This window comes from Pantherophis guttatus, chromosome 1, assembly GCF_059756535.1.
Source record: "Pantherophis guttatus breed Tessera chromosome 1, ASM5975653v1, whole genome shotgun sequence".
NCBI classification, from domain to species: domain Eukaryota; kingdom Metazoa; phylum Chordata; class Lepidosauria; order Squamata; family Colubridae; genus Pantherophis; species Pantherophis guttatus.
In genome coordinates, this window is record NC_142063.1 from 334,091,306 (window position 1) to 334,106,934 (window position 15,629).

Genomic DNA, 15,629 nt, shown 5'->3' on the forward strand with positions numbered 1-15,629 from the left:
CTGACTTTTGACGTTCAGTTCAAGCGTTTTATTCATGCTTTTTGTGCCCTTTGATAATGTGAGTCCTGAATCGGCAGCTAAATTACACTGGCTACTAATTCCTGTGAACACAATTCCACCTGAGCCCAAAGAGGTGAATTAATGGAACTGATCATTCAATAGGCAACAAATAATCTTACAAGGTTTGTAAATATTCTGGTCATTCTATACCCGGGAGCATCAAGATTATAGCATCAGAATGAAGATAAATATCTTGTGGCTTCCAAGGAGATTAGATGCTTCAGCAGAGGTTTTGTAATCCTCTTGGGTGCTACATGTAGTCCTTGACTTACAACAGTTCATTTAGGGACTGTTCAAAGTTACAACAGTACTGAAAAAAGAGACTTATGGCCAAGTTTCACATTTACGACAGTTGCAGCATCCCTGTGGTCACATGATCAAAATTCAGATGCTTGGCAGCTGACTCATATTTATGACAGTTGCGGTGCTTTGGGGGTCACGTGATCTGCTTCCGCAATCTTCTGACAAGCAAAGTCAATGGGAAAATCAGATTCATAACTTAACAACTGCAGTGATTCACTTAACAATGGTGGCAAGAAAATGGAGCAAAATTCACTTAACAAATGTTTCACTTAGCAAAAGAAATGTTGGGCTCAATTGTGGTCATAAGTTGAGGACTGCCTGTACTATCCTTCCTGGATTTTTGGCCTATAAAGCAAGTACTGTAAATGTAGAACGGGGTATGGTTGGACTTCTTAGTCCTTAAGCCTATCATTCTGCTCAGAATAATAGAATAGCAGAGTTGAAAGGGACCTTGGAGGTCTTCGAGTCCAATCCCCTGCTCAAGCAGGAGACCCTATACCCGTGATGGCGAACCTATGGCACGCATGCCACAGGTGGCACGCGGAGCCATATTAGTGGGCACGCCAGCTCAGCTCTGGGGCGCATGCGCGCACCGGCCAGCTGATTTTCGGGCCTTCTGGGCCCACCAGAAGTAGGGAAACAGGCTGTTTCCTGCCTCTGGAGGGCCTGGGGGCGGGGTGGGGAAGGCCCGTTTTTCTTTCTTACCTGGCTCCAGATCCTTTCTGTGTATCTGGGAACGGCGAAAACAGCCTTTCCCACTCCCTTGGAGGCCCTATGGAGGCTGAAAGGGCCCATTTCCCCACTCCCGGTGGGACAGGAAGTGACGTTTTTTCCTGTCCCCAGCCTCCAGAGACTCCTAGAGAGGCTCCTACAGACTCCTAGAGAGGCTCCTACAGACTCCTAGAGAGGCTCCTACAGACTCCTAGAGAGGTTCTGGAGGCTGGGGACAGCAAAAAATGTCACTTCCTGTCCCACCGGGAGTTGGGAAATGGGCCCTTTCAGCCTCCGTAGGGCCTCCAAGGGAGTGGGAAAGGCTGTTTTCGCCGTTGCCAGATACACAGAGAGGATCTAGAACCAGGTAAGAAAGAAAAACGGGTCTACCAGGCCATTATGTGCCAGGAGCGGGGGGGGAGGGGGAGGAGGTTGCGCGCACATGCGCATGGGCACATGTGCGCGCAACCCTCCCCTGCCCCCCGTCTCCTGGCACGCGATGGCAAAAAGGTTAGCCATCACTGCCCTATACCATTTCAGACAAATGGTTGTCCAATCTCTTCTTTAGAATCTCCAGTTTGGACCACCCACAACTTCTGAAGGCAAGTCATTCCACTGGTTAATTGTTCTCGATGTCAGGAAATCTCTCCTTAGCTCTAACTTGGTTCTTTCCTTGATTAGTTTTCATCCATGGCTTCTTGTCCTGCCCTCAGGTGCTTTGGAGAATAGGTTGACTTCTTCTTCTTTGTGGCAGCCCCTTAGATATTGGAACACTGCTATCATGTCAGCCCCTAGTCCTTCTTTTCAACATAACTCTTCTCACTGTCTATGCAGCAAGTTCTGATGACTTCAAGTAGGTACATAGAAGTTCCATCTCATTGGGAAAGTCCATTCCTAAGAAGTCCAGTTCTATGAAGGACTTGGGCATGGTCATTTGGATGGTGACAGTCATTTAAAGTTGGAATATGATATTGCTGACAAATCCAGCATTGATACCTGTGCTCTGTTGTTCATACTTTAGCCTCACACCCGAAGAAAATAAGATTTATAGGATGATATAATGGCCTGAAAAAGGACAAGTAATTACTTGAGCTTCCATGAATTCCTTCAAAAAGGAATCAAAGCACTCTAATAATATGAGTCAGTTCTTGGGTATTTGAACATCATCACTTCATCTGAGTTCACAGCAGTTTAATCCCAATGAAGTGTGTGCAGCCAAAAGGAATTATGGTCAGAAAGTTCTAAAAAGAAATTCAATTATATCATAGCCTCAAGTCCCTAGTCTGTGTTAAGAGCCCTCCAAATGAGAGTTTCCTTCATAAGTCATAAGTAGCGCTGACCGTAATACAGCACATTCTTAAATTTCTGAAACTGATGCAATAAAATCAGCTTCAAGGATCAATTCCAATTTAAATAGGCTGCTATGAACACGGTAATTTGATTTTCTCTAGATTGCGTTTTATATCCTTACCCATTTTCATAACTTAAGGCATTTGATGTTGATTATTATTTAGTTAACCACTGAACCTGTCATTGCAATTTCTAGACTCTGGAGAAAAGAGGAGAAAACTAGCATATGCTGAAAGTTGATCTAGCTGGCAGAGAAGGGGGGGGGGTTTAGCACTGATGATGATTATTTTCTATATTGGAATGTCTCCCTTGGTGGAAAAAAAAACTTTCTCTTATAACCTAAGCTTATTCCCAGTACTGTTCTTCATTCATCTTGAATTTTAGAACGGAATGACTCCAAGGTGCTTCGACAGAAGGGGAAGGGTAGGAAATATAAATTAGCAATTCTTTATGGATAATTCAGCTGCTTCTCAAATGCATTCCCCTTTTTTATCTTCCTAAGCTTATGCTTAGCCTGAAACCCGAAGTCAATTATTTTCTTTCCAGTGTTGAATGAATGATGCAGCTCCAAGACAAACTCTTAACTTTGGAGACATGTTTCCTAGGAAGTTGACGATCTGTTAGAATGGTATATGTGATCACTTGCCCCTAAGCTCTCAGACTAGAGAGATAGGGATATTAAATTATGTTATCTGCCCATGTATGAGATTTTACCTGAAGAATTTGTCAGTTCTTAAACAATATATATATCTTGTGTGGTGTCTTTATTTATTTTGACCACCAAGAGGCAGTAAAGGATTGGATTCATGCTATGCTGAGGTTGTTCAATTCCATATAAAGAATGCTTGCTGGAATTGGGTATGTCTAGTTTAACGAAAAGAAGGACTACGGGAGACATGATAGCAGCATTTCAATATCTCAGTGGCTGCCACAAGGAAGAGGGAGTCAAGCTATTCTCCAAAGCCCCTAAGGGTAGACCAAAACGCAATGGATGGAAACTAATCAAGGAGAGAAGCAACCTAGAACTAAAAAGATAGTTCGAACAGTGAGAAAAGTTATGAAGAAAAGAAGGACTAGGGGGTGACATGATAGCAGTGTTCCAATAACAAAGATGATGCCACAATGAACTTATTCTCCAAAGCACTGGAAGGCAGGACAAGAAGCCATGGCTGAAAACTAATCAAGGAGAGAACCAAGTTAGAGCTAAGGAGAAATTTCCTGACAGCGAGAACAGTTAACCAGTGGAATGACTTGCCTTCAGAAGTTGTGGATGGTCCAAAACTGGAGGTTTTAAAGAAGAGATTGGACAACCATTTGTCTGAAATTGTATAGGACGAGAAGACCTCCAAGGTCCCTTCCAACTCTTGTTATTCTGTTCTGTTCAGACAGAATTCAAAAGAATTCCAATGTAGCAGCGTTTTTCAATTTGGCAACTGTAAGACATGTGGAATTCTCCATGCTGGCTGGGGAATTTTGGATGTTGACATCCAACTGTCCATTCAGCAATATCGGATGAATCCCAGCCATGTTCTGCTGCTTGGTGGTCAATCCAAGATAATTAACAGAATGTGGATTGGGATTATTTATTTGCTAATTAATAGAAAATATTGTCCCTTCATCATTCTTTAGCCACAAAGCTTCCAGGGTGGCTTATAAATATAAGCATTGTCCCCCTTGGGCACTCAGACAAAAACAGATGGGAAGGCAAGGTGGGTTAAACCAGTTTTCATCCTCCCACAGACCTTATGAAGACTTGCCGGTATCTGGGAAGCCAACAATTCAGATACATTGCTAGAAAAACAGTTGGCAATAGATCTAAAGCTGACAAAGCAATTGTTTTGTTTTCTCCTCTCTCTATTATAAGGTAACAGGAACTGCTTACTTAGGGCTACATGTACAATTTAGAATCGGCTAATGTTTTCCATTTTCAGATTCTTAAGAATGCTGATCTGCTAATTACCTGAACAGAGGTCTGAGTGACAGATTTTAATTCTCTCTTTCTCTCTCTCTTCAGTTGACAGATCCATTCAGGCCTATGTTGAGGGTAAGATGACAACTAACCCTTTTTTTGGCCTTGTTTTGCTATGCCACTTCTGCTTTTCTTAGAATTTTCCCCAGCTGCATTCCTCTTTGAATGTTGCCTGCAAAAGGTACTCATCACAAGGCATCATTTATTCCCCCTTTAAAAAGTGGGTCACCTTTTTTGCTATATAAAAATTACTACTCATGTGGTTTGTCATAAAATCGTACAATTTTGGAAGAGGAATGGACCACAAAAGTTATCTGATCCAGTCTTCTACAATGTGCAAAAAAACAACAACCCCAAACCCCAAGAACTTTTTTGAGAGGTGGTTATCCAGTCTCTTAAAAACCTCCAGAGATGCCGAACTCACATATTCTTTGCCTCTTCTAGCTTCATCAGATGCCAGATTTCTTCCACAGTACATCAATAGCAGCCACCCAAGAGCATCTTGGCATGTGCCAAAGATTTTCCAGACTCGGTATAACATAGCAAGTGCTAAGGAATTGCCCACAATATGTACTCAGCGTGGCCGGCTTGGAAGCCACAAAATACATGCCAGAGAGTTTTCCAGACCACTTGGCTTTAATCAGTCCTGCAGGCATTCCCAAAACGTGTCTATATCTTCCCAGCCATGTACCACCTCCTCCTCGGTGGCTGCCAAAAATTCTGGCAAGCAAGCGCTTCAGAGAAGTCATTGCTCGCCTCCTCCCAATTGTTCACCACAATGAGTGGTACCTCTGACATTCTCCAGAAGTTTTGACCATCATTGTAGGGATGAACTGTGCACATGTCAGCACCTGGACAACTTTTGACACTTGCTGAGGGGATTCCAGATTGAATGGCTTGAGGACATGATGTGGGTAGTCCTCAAGGATGCTCAACCTGGAACCATTCTGGCCGCAGTAGTGACCATTTGAAGGCACCCAAATTGTTTCACGTAGGCATCGGTGCCATATTTGTTTCAGCAAAATGAGTGATAGCATCTCCACGGCTCAGATCACTTTATTGAAATAAATCTACGTGGACAAGTTATGGCTTATAGGCTACCCAGCATCATCAGAGGTTTACTTTGCGAGCCACAGTAGATGATTATTTTCTCTTCCTCATGTTGCCGCATCTTTATCACATTGACTTTGTCATTAAAGTTCAGCTCCTACCAGATGTCTTAATATAGCTAACTTAATAGCCAATGTGAAGGCACTCTATTCAGTCACAAAGCCTTTCCAGATGTCTGGTAAATCTGCACATCTGCTTCTGCCAGTCTGGCAGGAGATGTTTTGTGATTGTGATTGTATTCTTGGGAGATCAACAGTCATAACAAAAAAGTCCACTGTAAAGTCATGTCTACAACAATTGGAATAAGAGCGAAGGTGGAAAGAAAGAAGTTGAAGGGCTAAATGTTTGGTTATGGGCCATGACGGATTTCCATGCTTATATCTTTGATGCCTTATCAACCAGTTGACACCACATCCCAAGACAGGACAGGTCGTCCTTGCTCTCCATTTTACAAGCTGATCCTGGTATTTCTGTGGCAGTGTCTGAATCCTCTTTCAGCAATAAAACATGCTATGTAACTTAAATAAAAGGTGGTTTAAAGCAGGGGTGCACAACTTTTCTCAACTAAAAATCGGCATGGTGGAGGCTCACAGTCTAAAAATAAAAATAGACGGACAAAACCCAGACATGATTTCAGTTTATTGATTTTTAAATGCAATGACGGTTAATAAAATCAAACTCCAATTTGGAATTAAAAAAATATTTTAAAAAAATGAAATTTGGTCACAATTTTTGGAAGGATCTGAGTCTTTCATGGCAGGGGGTGAAGTTTTCTAGTGACCCATGCAGTTCTAGGGCCTTCGGTTTTGAAACTTTTGTTTAAATGTACATAATGCTACAACTTTTGTGAATCTAAAAAGCAATTGTTCTCATTAGTGCCTGCATTGGTAAAGGTAAATGTTCCCCTTGCACATATGTGCTAGTTGTTCCTGATTCTAGGGGGCGGTGCTCATCTCTGTTTCAAAGCCGAAGAGCCAGCGCTGTCTGAAGACGTCTCCGTGGTCATGTGGCCGGCATGACTAAATGCCAAAGGCGCACGGAACGCTGTTACCTTCCCACCAAAGGTGGTCCCTATTTTTCTACTTGCATTTTTTACATGCTTTCAAACTGCTAGGTTGGCAGAAGCTGGGACAAGTAACGGGAGTTCACCCCATTATGCAGCACTAGGGATTCGAACCACTGAACTGCCGACCTTTCGATCGACAAGCTCAGCATCTTAGCCACTGAGCCACCACATCCCAGAGTGCCTGCATAGGAGACTCCTTATAGAACGCTGCATTGTCTTTTGTGTTGAAAAAAGCCCATAGAGGGCAATTCTCAAGCAACAACAGGTTCACACTTAAATTTCATTATTCCTATAGCCAAGAGGTATTATTTTCAATACTTTTTAATGCTTTTTTTCTTTTGTAGAAACCAGGCAAATGGTGTGCTATGCATGTTCATATTGCTTGGCAGATATACCACCATCAACAGAAAGTCAAGGTGAGCTCTTTTGGGCACAGATTGATTGATTGATTGAACTCAGACTCTTTATGATGTCCATAACTCAATGGCAGAGCAAGAGTTTTGCATGGAAAAGGTTTCTGCTTTAACCTCTGAAAGCTCTCAAGAAACCTCCAAGATATCCATTCAATAGAAGCTCCTCTGTTCCTAATGCTTTGGAAAGCCACTGACATTCAAATGAGGTGATACTGGACCAGCTGGCCTGTTTAAGGTACTTATAGTGTTCTCAGGTAGAGAACCTTTGGTCCTCCAGTTGTTATGACATTGAAACTATAGTTCTGTCAGGAACTAGGAATCAGGACCATTCATAAGAATTTACATAGAAGATTTATTCAGACCTATACATAAGAATCTGATCAACTAATGTTCAGCAGTAAATTAGCACCAGAGACGAGTTAAAAGTATTCAGTAGGAATTAAAAGCAGGAATGCAAGGACTCTAAACTGATGACATACTTAATTCTGCCCCCTCCCTCAGCTCTGCCTGCTTTTTTCTTACAAGTTCAGTATCATCTCAGTGGACACAACTTACTCAAAGCTCAATGCTATACTATATGTCATGGGTGTCAAACTCGATTTAATTGAGGGCCACATCAGGGTTGTGTTGGATCTTGTGGGGCTGGGGTGTGTGGCCAGGATGGGCATAGCCAGCTCAACATCACTCGTTGCGGTACCATTTTTGGCCACGACAGCCTCCTACATCCCTCTGCCAGAGAAAACGGAGCTCGGGGAGGCTGCGCGCAGCCCATCCAGGCTCCGTTTTCGGCTGTGACAGCCTCCTGCAGCCCTCTGCTAGCAAAAACTTCAGGGTTGACAGGAGGTCCCTGAGCTTCATTTTCGCTGTCAGAGGAACTGCAGGCCGGTCCTTTGTTGTTTCCAGGGCGGCCCCAAGGGCCCGATCTAAGCACCCCGTGGGACAGATCCGGCCCGTGGGCCTTGAGTTTGACACTCCTGCTCTATGACCATTGTCCAGAATATTAACTTCTTGGCTTCCAGTTCATAAGCATGGATTACAAATATTAGCATCTATAAAACATGCCTTATAAAAGGAACCTGATCTCTCTTTGATTTCCAAAATACTACTGGTATGTTCCTTTTTTTTTTTTTTTGGGAAAAAAAAGATAGGCCACATTCATGATATTTTTTTTCCCCTATTTCAGAAACAGATGCAATCAGATCCCCATAAATTGGATTTTGGTTTGAAACCTGAATTTCTGAGCAGACCTCCAGGTCCTAGTCTTTTTGGGGCCATCCATCATCCTCATGACTTAGCCCGACCGGCAACTCTTTTCTCGGCAACCAGTGAGTTTGTAAACCGCCCATCTGTTCTCTGTTGGGAAATAGAACAGGAAGAAATGGAAGGGTGGGCAGTACGATATAGACTTCAGCAATATACGATAGTGTTTTACTATTGATAAATATTATCAAATAAACAAATAGCAAAAGCACTTAGACTTATATACCGCTTCATAGTGCTTTTACAGGCCTCTCTAAGTGGTTTCCAGAGTCAGTCTATTGCCCCCAACAATCTGGGTCCTCATTTTATCCACCTCAGAAGGATGGAAGGCTGAGTCAACTTTGAGCCTGGTGAGATTTGAACTGCTGAACTGCAGCTAGCAGTCAGCTGAAGTAGCCTGCAGTACTCTAACCACTGCACCACCTCGGCTCTTCACAAATAACTTTGTGAATTAAAATATAAGACCCGAATTCACCTGGTTTGCTGTTATTTTAAATGCATTCTTTTTTTGATCAGAATTTCATGGGGGTGGGGGTGGAATATGCGTGTATAGGTAGTCCTCAACAACCACAATTGAGCCCAAAATTTTTGTCAGACAGTCATTAAGTGAGTTTTGCCCCATTTTACAACCTTTCTTCCCACGGTGGTTAAGCGAATCACTGCAGCTGTTAAGTTAGTTGTTAAGTGAATCTGACTTCCCCATTAATTTTGCTTGTCAGAAGGTTGCAAAAGGGGATAACATGACCCGAGGACACTGCAACCATCATAAATATGAACCAGTTGCCAAGCGTCCGAATTTTGACCATGGGGCTGCTGCAATGGTCATAAGTGAGGGAAACAGTCATAAGTCACTTTTTCTAGTGCCGTTGTAACTTGGAACAGTCAATAAGCGAATGGTTGTAAGTTGAGGACCACCTGTGCTGTGCATATGCTCATTCAAGATAATCAGATACATTAGAATCGAAATATTGGAAGGGGCTCTTTAGGCCATTGAGTTCAATGTACAAGAATCCAGCCTCCCAACCTCTCTGCTAAACCTGAATCCAACCTAGGATACGGTGGTCGCTCTACAAGTGCTGTACTCAAATGTTTTGGTTTGCTTGCTTTTGAATTTGTTTTGCTAGGTGCCGCCCATCCAGCCGGTCCTACGTTTGGCCCTCCCCCGCACCACAGCAACTTTCTCAACCCCGCGGCCCATTTAGGTAAGTAGAAATTCTCAAAGTTAAAGCAGTCAGAACCTTCTCGCATCTGTTCTAGAATTCAGGATATGGTCCAAAGGGTCCATGATGTCAAAGAGATTTGAGTCAACGTCCACTTGGCAAACTGCTTCCGATCCCATTTTTTTTCATCTTGAGTTCTTTCGTAGAGAAAAGGTGGGATGCAAATCTCGGAGATGACCATGGAGATGAGGTTGCAAATGATTTTTAATCTGCATCGGATGGGAGAAGAGCATTTATACCAGTGGTGGGTTTCTAGCGGTTCGCCCCGGTTCTGGTGAACTGGTAGTGGCTCCACCCACTCACCTGGACGTCATCACGGACACTCTACACATGCGCAGATGTTCTGCGCATGTGCAGAAGCGCCGCGCGTGAGCGTTCCCAGTTCCAAACCGGTAGCGAAGGTAAGTGGAACCCACTACTGATTTACACTCTTTAGAACAGGGTCTCCAACCTTGGTAACTTTATGACTTGTGGACTTCAACTCCCAGAATTCCTCAGCCAGCAATTCTGGGAATTGAAGACATAAAGTTGCCAAGGTTGGAGACCCATGCTTTAGAACACAAGACCTTCCATACGTTAGTGTGGTGTGCAGCCTGTCTTTTTTTTTTTTCATTTTATTTCAAATGTGGCCTCCTCTTCTGGTCTTTCTTCTTCCATCACGTCGATATGGTGCTTTGTGGTTTGTTCTTAAAAGGTTGGCAACGCAAGGTGAAGAGTTGAATCAGTGTGATGGTTTACTTCAATCCTCCACCGAACTTTTCCACATCCAAAGAGCAGAGTGACTTTCCCTTTATAATCCCCCCCACCCCCGCCACAACCTTAACTTTAATCTTGGTGTGACTTAACATTGCTTAAACTTAAGAGGGCGCCATGGCATGACGCCTTAAAAATGCTGGATTTGTCATCCAGAGACGGTCGGCACACCGGTGATTCGAGCCCACGGCACCACGTGGTGGAGTGAGCTCCCATCATTTGCCCCCAGGTTCTGCCCACCTTGAACCTTACATGTTCAAAAGCAAGTAAAAATATAAGTAGATCAATAGATATACCACTCTGGTGGGAAAAGCAAAAGTGGGAGCCAGTTTCGGGTGTGTCTGGATGTCAGGAGAGGTCAGCGGAAGAAACCCCAGATGACCTGACATCCCCCTAATGCTGCTAGCCAGCTGGGACAAAGCTAGTTCACCCCAGTGGTGTGCCGTGGATAGTATGCATGTGTGAACAAATGAACTAGAAATCTTAGGTTTGTCAGGGTTCCAAGTAATAGACCCATAGCAAGAAAAAACTCCAAACCAGGTGGATTCCTCAAAGAATAGCTTTATTGGATATATTATATTGGCACAGATCTAGTGAAAACTGACTCTGAAGGTTCCCGCGGGTTCCACCTAATTAAAAGCAAAAGTTTTCCCCTCAACCCCAAACAATCAATCTCATGGTCCAATCAAGGCGCTGTCTGGTTGCCTGGAGACATCACTCCTCCTTTCCTCCGGCCAGGTGTGAGAATGTCCTTGGTTCCCAAGAGAAAGTATTTTATTTTGGCTACAAAACCCCAGCTATCTCTAATCCCCCCCTCCCTATCCCTCAGCTCCACAGTGATAACACTGAAGCTCCAAGATGGCTTTGGTCAGGTCAGCTTCAGGGTTGACAAGGTTGCCAGAACTACTCTGTGGTAAATTTTGGGGAAATTACAAAGTAGACATAACGTAACATAGTCTTAATCTCAAATATATTTGTTTGGTCAGAAGTTAGTCCCATTGAATTAGCAGGTCCTTAAATTCACATGGTAGCTCCTTTCTGTATCTAGTTAATGTCTTACTTGCTGTAGTAAGTTGTCAAAATCTGGAATATCTTACCTGATTCAGTTGTTTCAGCCATTAACTTTCACGGGTTTAATTCTAAATTAACATCTGTGGACCTCACACCCTACTTAAGAGATCCCTAAGGGTGCGTGTGTACGTAAGTGCACTAACTTGCCTATCATCCCTGTCACATTTTTATTTTTTTATTTCTTTGCACATTCGAATTTGTAATTTTTGTTTGATGAATAACAATTTTTTTTAAAAAAATAAAAAGCAGTTTAATCACATACCCCCCCTTACTTTCTCCTTCAATGTCCTTCACACGTAGGACATTTTTGTATCTTTTCCAAGATACAAAAGAGTTTCTGGATATGAAATCAGATCAGTACATGTTTTTGCATCTTGCTAGTTTTGCTAAAGCGCAAGCAGTCACTTTTTTCCCCTTTTCCAACTATATGTTCTGTTACAAACTTTTGCAAAATCCAAAATTGATTTGTTGTAATTTAAGGTTATTATTAGCCATAGTCTTTAACCAAGTTAGTGCTTGATGGTCTGTGCGATTAGGAGGGGCATCAGGTTGGATAGTTGTAGTGAGTTAACTCTATTCAATCCGAAATCTTGATAATAGCATTATCAAGCTTGGGTATGCAGTAAGCACAAGTGAAGCATCAATGGTTTCTCCTCCTCCTTCCCTTTCCTCCTCCTCTCTCTTTCTTTCTTTCTTTCTTTCTTTCTTTCTTTCTTTCTTTCTTTCTTTCTTTCTTTCTTTCTTTCCTTCCTTCCTTCCTTCCTTCCTTCCTTCCTTCCTTCCTTCCTTCCTTCCTTCCTTCTTTCTTTCTCCTCCTCCTCCTCCTCTTCCTCCTCCCCTTTCTTCTTCCTCCTCCTCTCCTTCTTCTCATTCAACCTCATTGCTTCCTCTTCTCTCCATTTCCATTATTTTCTCCTTTCTATCCTTCCGCTTATTAATCTTATTTCCTCTCTCTTGAATCCACCCTCTCTACATATTCTTAGCTTTTCCATCTCTTTTCTTTATAAGGACGTGTCCCGTTAATGCTTTGCTTGCCCTAGCCAAGTACAAGTGAGCCACTCTCTCATCCCAGGAGCTAACACCCTCTCCCATTAGCATCTTTCCGTTTGGTTTCAGAGACTTTTAATCGACCCACGACGTTCACCAGCCTTGCAGCCATGAGCAGCAATGCCTTCGGGGGACTTGGCAACCATGCCGTTAGTGAGTAAATTCTCCTTCGGCTCTGGCTATGTCAGGCTTTGGGTTGGTTTAGTAACAAGGGTGATAGAACAGTAGTTCTGATTGACAATGGGGACATGGGATTGGCCAAGTAGCCCTTCTCTTAGAGCAGGGGTCTCCAACCTTGGCAACTTTAAGACTTGTGGACTTCAAGAATTCTGGGAGTTGAAGTCCACAAGTTTTAAAGCTTTGCTGGTTGAGGAATTCTGGGAGTTGAAGTCCACAAGCCTTAAAGTCGCCAAGGTTGGAGACCCCTGTCTTAGAGAATACCACATTTAACACTGCTATGAAACCACTGGGATGGGTCATCCAGCAATTCAGCATAGATTAGAATCCCAATGCTATACCCATCTCATATTCAATTCTGAGCTTATCTGGAAAGGGAAGGGAAGGGAAGGGAAGGGAAGGGAAGGGAAGGGAAGGGAAGGGAAGGGAGAAAGGAAGGAAGGAAGGAAGGAAGGAAGGAAGGAAGGAAGGAAGGATCTTTGTGATATGGGGTGGCCTGAGACAGGTTGAGTGGCTCAAAGTCGTCAGCTGGCTTTCATGCCTAATGGCAGCCTAGAACTCACATTTGCCTGGTTTCTAGACCAGCACTTTAACCAGTACAGCAGACCAACTCTCAGTATGTAAGCTACCTTGAGTTGGCCAGAAACAAAGATGAGATTTTTAAAAAATCTTGTAATAAATAAACAAATGTTAATTTGCTCATACTATTATATATTGCTTTGGTAAATGTATGTATTTCTTTTGCATCTTTGTTTTACTGGCAGTTTAAATAGCATTTTAACGCTGTTCTCTGCTGCTACGAATCTCAGAAATTCATCAGGATATAATTTTGAGGTCAATGTTGAATTCTGAATGATCATGTAATCTAACACAAACAACTCTCCTATTTCTATGAAGACATCTTGAGTAAATATTAGTATATTTCCTCAGTCATTGTAATAAGAATTTTACGCTAAATGGCTTTTGTAGAAGAGAAAGTCAAGTTGGGGCAGATTAAGTCATTTACTTCAAAGGCTCCGCCAATAAATCGTAAAAGCTAATCTTCTAAAAATGAGATAGCCACTTTGGCTTAAAACTGAAAGGTTCCTGCCACTAGAGTATTTCATTCAACAATAAGTAGGACTTGCTCTTTGGAGTTGGAAAAAAAATCACAAACCACTGTTGTTCATGTTGGTCTTGGTTGTAAAATATAGACACGACTAGACAAAAAGAGGGTTCCAAAAACAGAAAAGAATGATATCTTGATGAATGTTAAGATTAAGCAGTGAAATTCATAAGATTTTATTGTATCTGGTAACAATGGCAAGTCAACTGAATTGGGCTGAACGTATCCTATCGCTGATTGAACTCATAGTCCCTTATTAAGGACTGCTGGAAGGGAAGGTCCTAAATAATTTAACTCCAGTTCTAGGTTGGTCATCTCAAAAACCCTAGAACACCTGTCCCTGACCCAAAGCCTGCATTAAATGAGCCCATATGTCTTACTCATATTGATTGATTATATACTGTCCAGTCATTGTTGATTCTTATTGTCCACATAAATCAGTGTTTCTCAACCTTGACCACTGTAAGATGCATGGACTTCAATTCCCAGAATTCCTCAGCTGTACCTGGATAGATTTTCTCCATTAAGGATCTGCCCATAATAACCTGGTCCTTCAGGCCTTCTAGTAGTTTTGCCCATATTCCTTCCTGCTAAATAAGTCAGTGGAACAAGCAAAGACAATACTATAGAAATGGAGACTGTGTGGTTTTCATTTTCAACCTTTATAAAAGGAAACATGGCTGGTGTTTTCCCTTTATTCAAAGTACCTTTATAGGCAGCTAGTAAAAATTTTAAAGAAGAAACAAAGGAAAAGAACAAAGTCGTTAATTTAAAAAAAATCAGTAAATTGAAAAGAAAGGAATCTATTATTAAACATACGCTACATTCCTGCTTGAAGGAACAACAGGAATTATCCTGCATGTTGGATCTCTGTTGACTTAGGAAGTTATGGATTTGGCCATTAGTATATATACATTTTGAATTTTTAGGGGCATGAAGGGAGTCAAAAAAGCCAAGAGGGCAACCATGACCCCACAATCAAAGCCATGTGGGACAAATATAAAATAAAGAGGGCTTCAGTCATGCAGTCCTGATTTTGACCATTTTGAGTTTGTTTGACCCCTCCCTTTAGATGCTCCTGCTTTTATTGACTAGGTTCAAGTCTGCTCCTCTGGATTATCTTCTCTGTGGGCTTTGGATGTTGCAGCTATTGTTTAAGGATTGTCTTGTTTTGTCACAATGCAAGAAAGACTAAATACTTTCTTTAAACCAGTGATACTCAATGTGTGGTGAGGGGACTCCTGAGGCTGCCAGAGACCCTTTGTGGGTGTCACCAAGTCAAGTAAATATTTACTAGTTTCTCAGTTTTAATTTCCAATACAGTTGATATTAATAGATATAACCCACATAAGAGACGCGGGGGCTCAGTGGCTAAGACGCTGAGCTTGTCGATCGAAAGGTCAGAAGTTCGGCGGTTCAAATCCCTAGTGCCGCGTAATGGGGTGAGATCCCATACTTGTCCCAGCTTCTGCCAACCTAGCAGTTCGAAAGCATATAAAAAATGCAAGTAGAAAAATAGGGACCACCTTTGGTGGGAAGGTAACAGCGTTCCGTGTGCCTTTGGTGTTTAGTCATTCTGGCCACATGACCACGGAGATGTCTTCGGACAGCACTGGCTCTTCGGCTTTGAAACGGAGATGAGCACCGCCCCCTAGAGTTGGGAACAACTAGCACATATGTCTGAGGGGAACCTTTACCTTTATCCCACATAAAGCAAAGCTCTGTAAGGTCCCCAATCATTTTTAAGAGTGGAAAGAGGTCCCAAGAACCAAAATATTTGAGAACCCGCCACCTTAAATTATTGTCTTAAATTGGCTGAGAATCCTGCAATGGAGGAAGGACATTTTTTTCCATCTAACTTTCATTTCCCAAGTGATTTTTTTTTAAAAAAAAAACTTGGATAGTCTTCCTTTTCGATGTCTCATCACTTTATATACCTTTTTATTACATCGCCATGCTGTAGATTCCCTTGACAGGCACAGAAACAAGCAGGCTCCAAATATTTTAAAACTAC

At 42.4% G+C, this 15,629-nt stretch overlaps 1 protein-coding gene across 16 annotated transcripts in view; it reads left to right on the forward strand.

Annotated features, from left to right (window-relative positions):
* Nucleotides 1-15,629, forward strand: part of AUTS2 (activator of transcription and developmental regulator AUTS2) — a 1,102,353-nt gene that overhangs the window by 1,076,399 nt on the left and 10,325 nt on the right. For 8 of the 16 annotated variants that reach the window (XM_087889442.1, XM_087889459.1, XM_087889467.1 and 5 more), the window contains 5 exons: nt 4,439-4,468; nt 6,914-6,985; nt 8,166-8,307; nt 9,352-9,444; nt 12,403-12,486. In XM_087889442.1, the coding sequence (XP_087745568.1) occupies nt 4,439-4,468; nt 6,914-6,985; nt 8,166-8,307; nt 9,352-9,444; nt 12,403-12,486 (421 nt within the window). The remainder of the gene's footprint in view (nt 1-4,438; nt 4,469-6,913; nt 6,986-8,165; nt 8,308-9,351; nt 9,445-12,402; nt 12,487-15,629) is intronic. The other 8 variants (XM_087889448.1, XM_087889465.1, XM_060693180.2 and 5 more) reach the window with 3 other exon arrangements.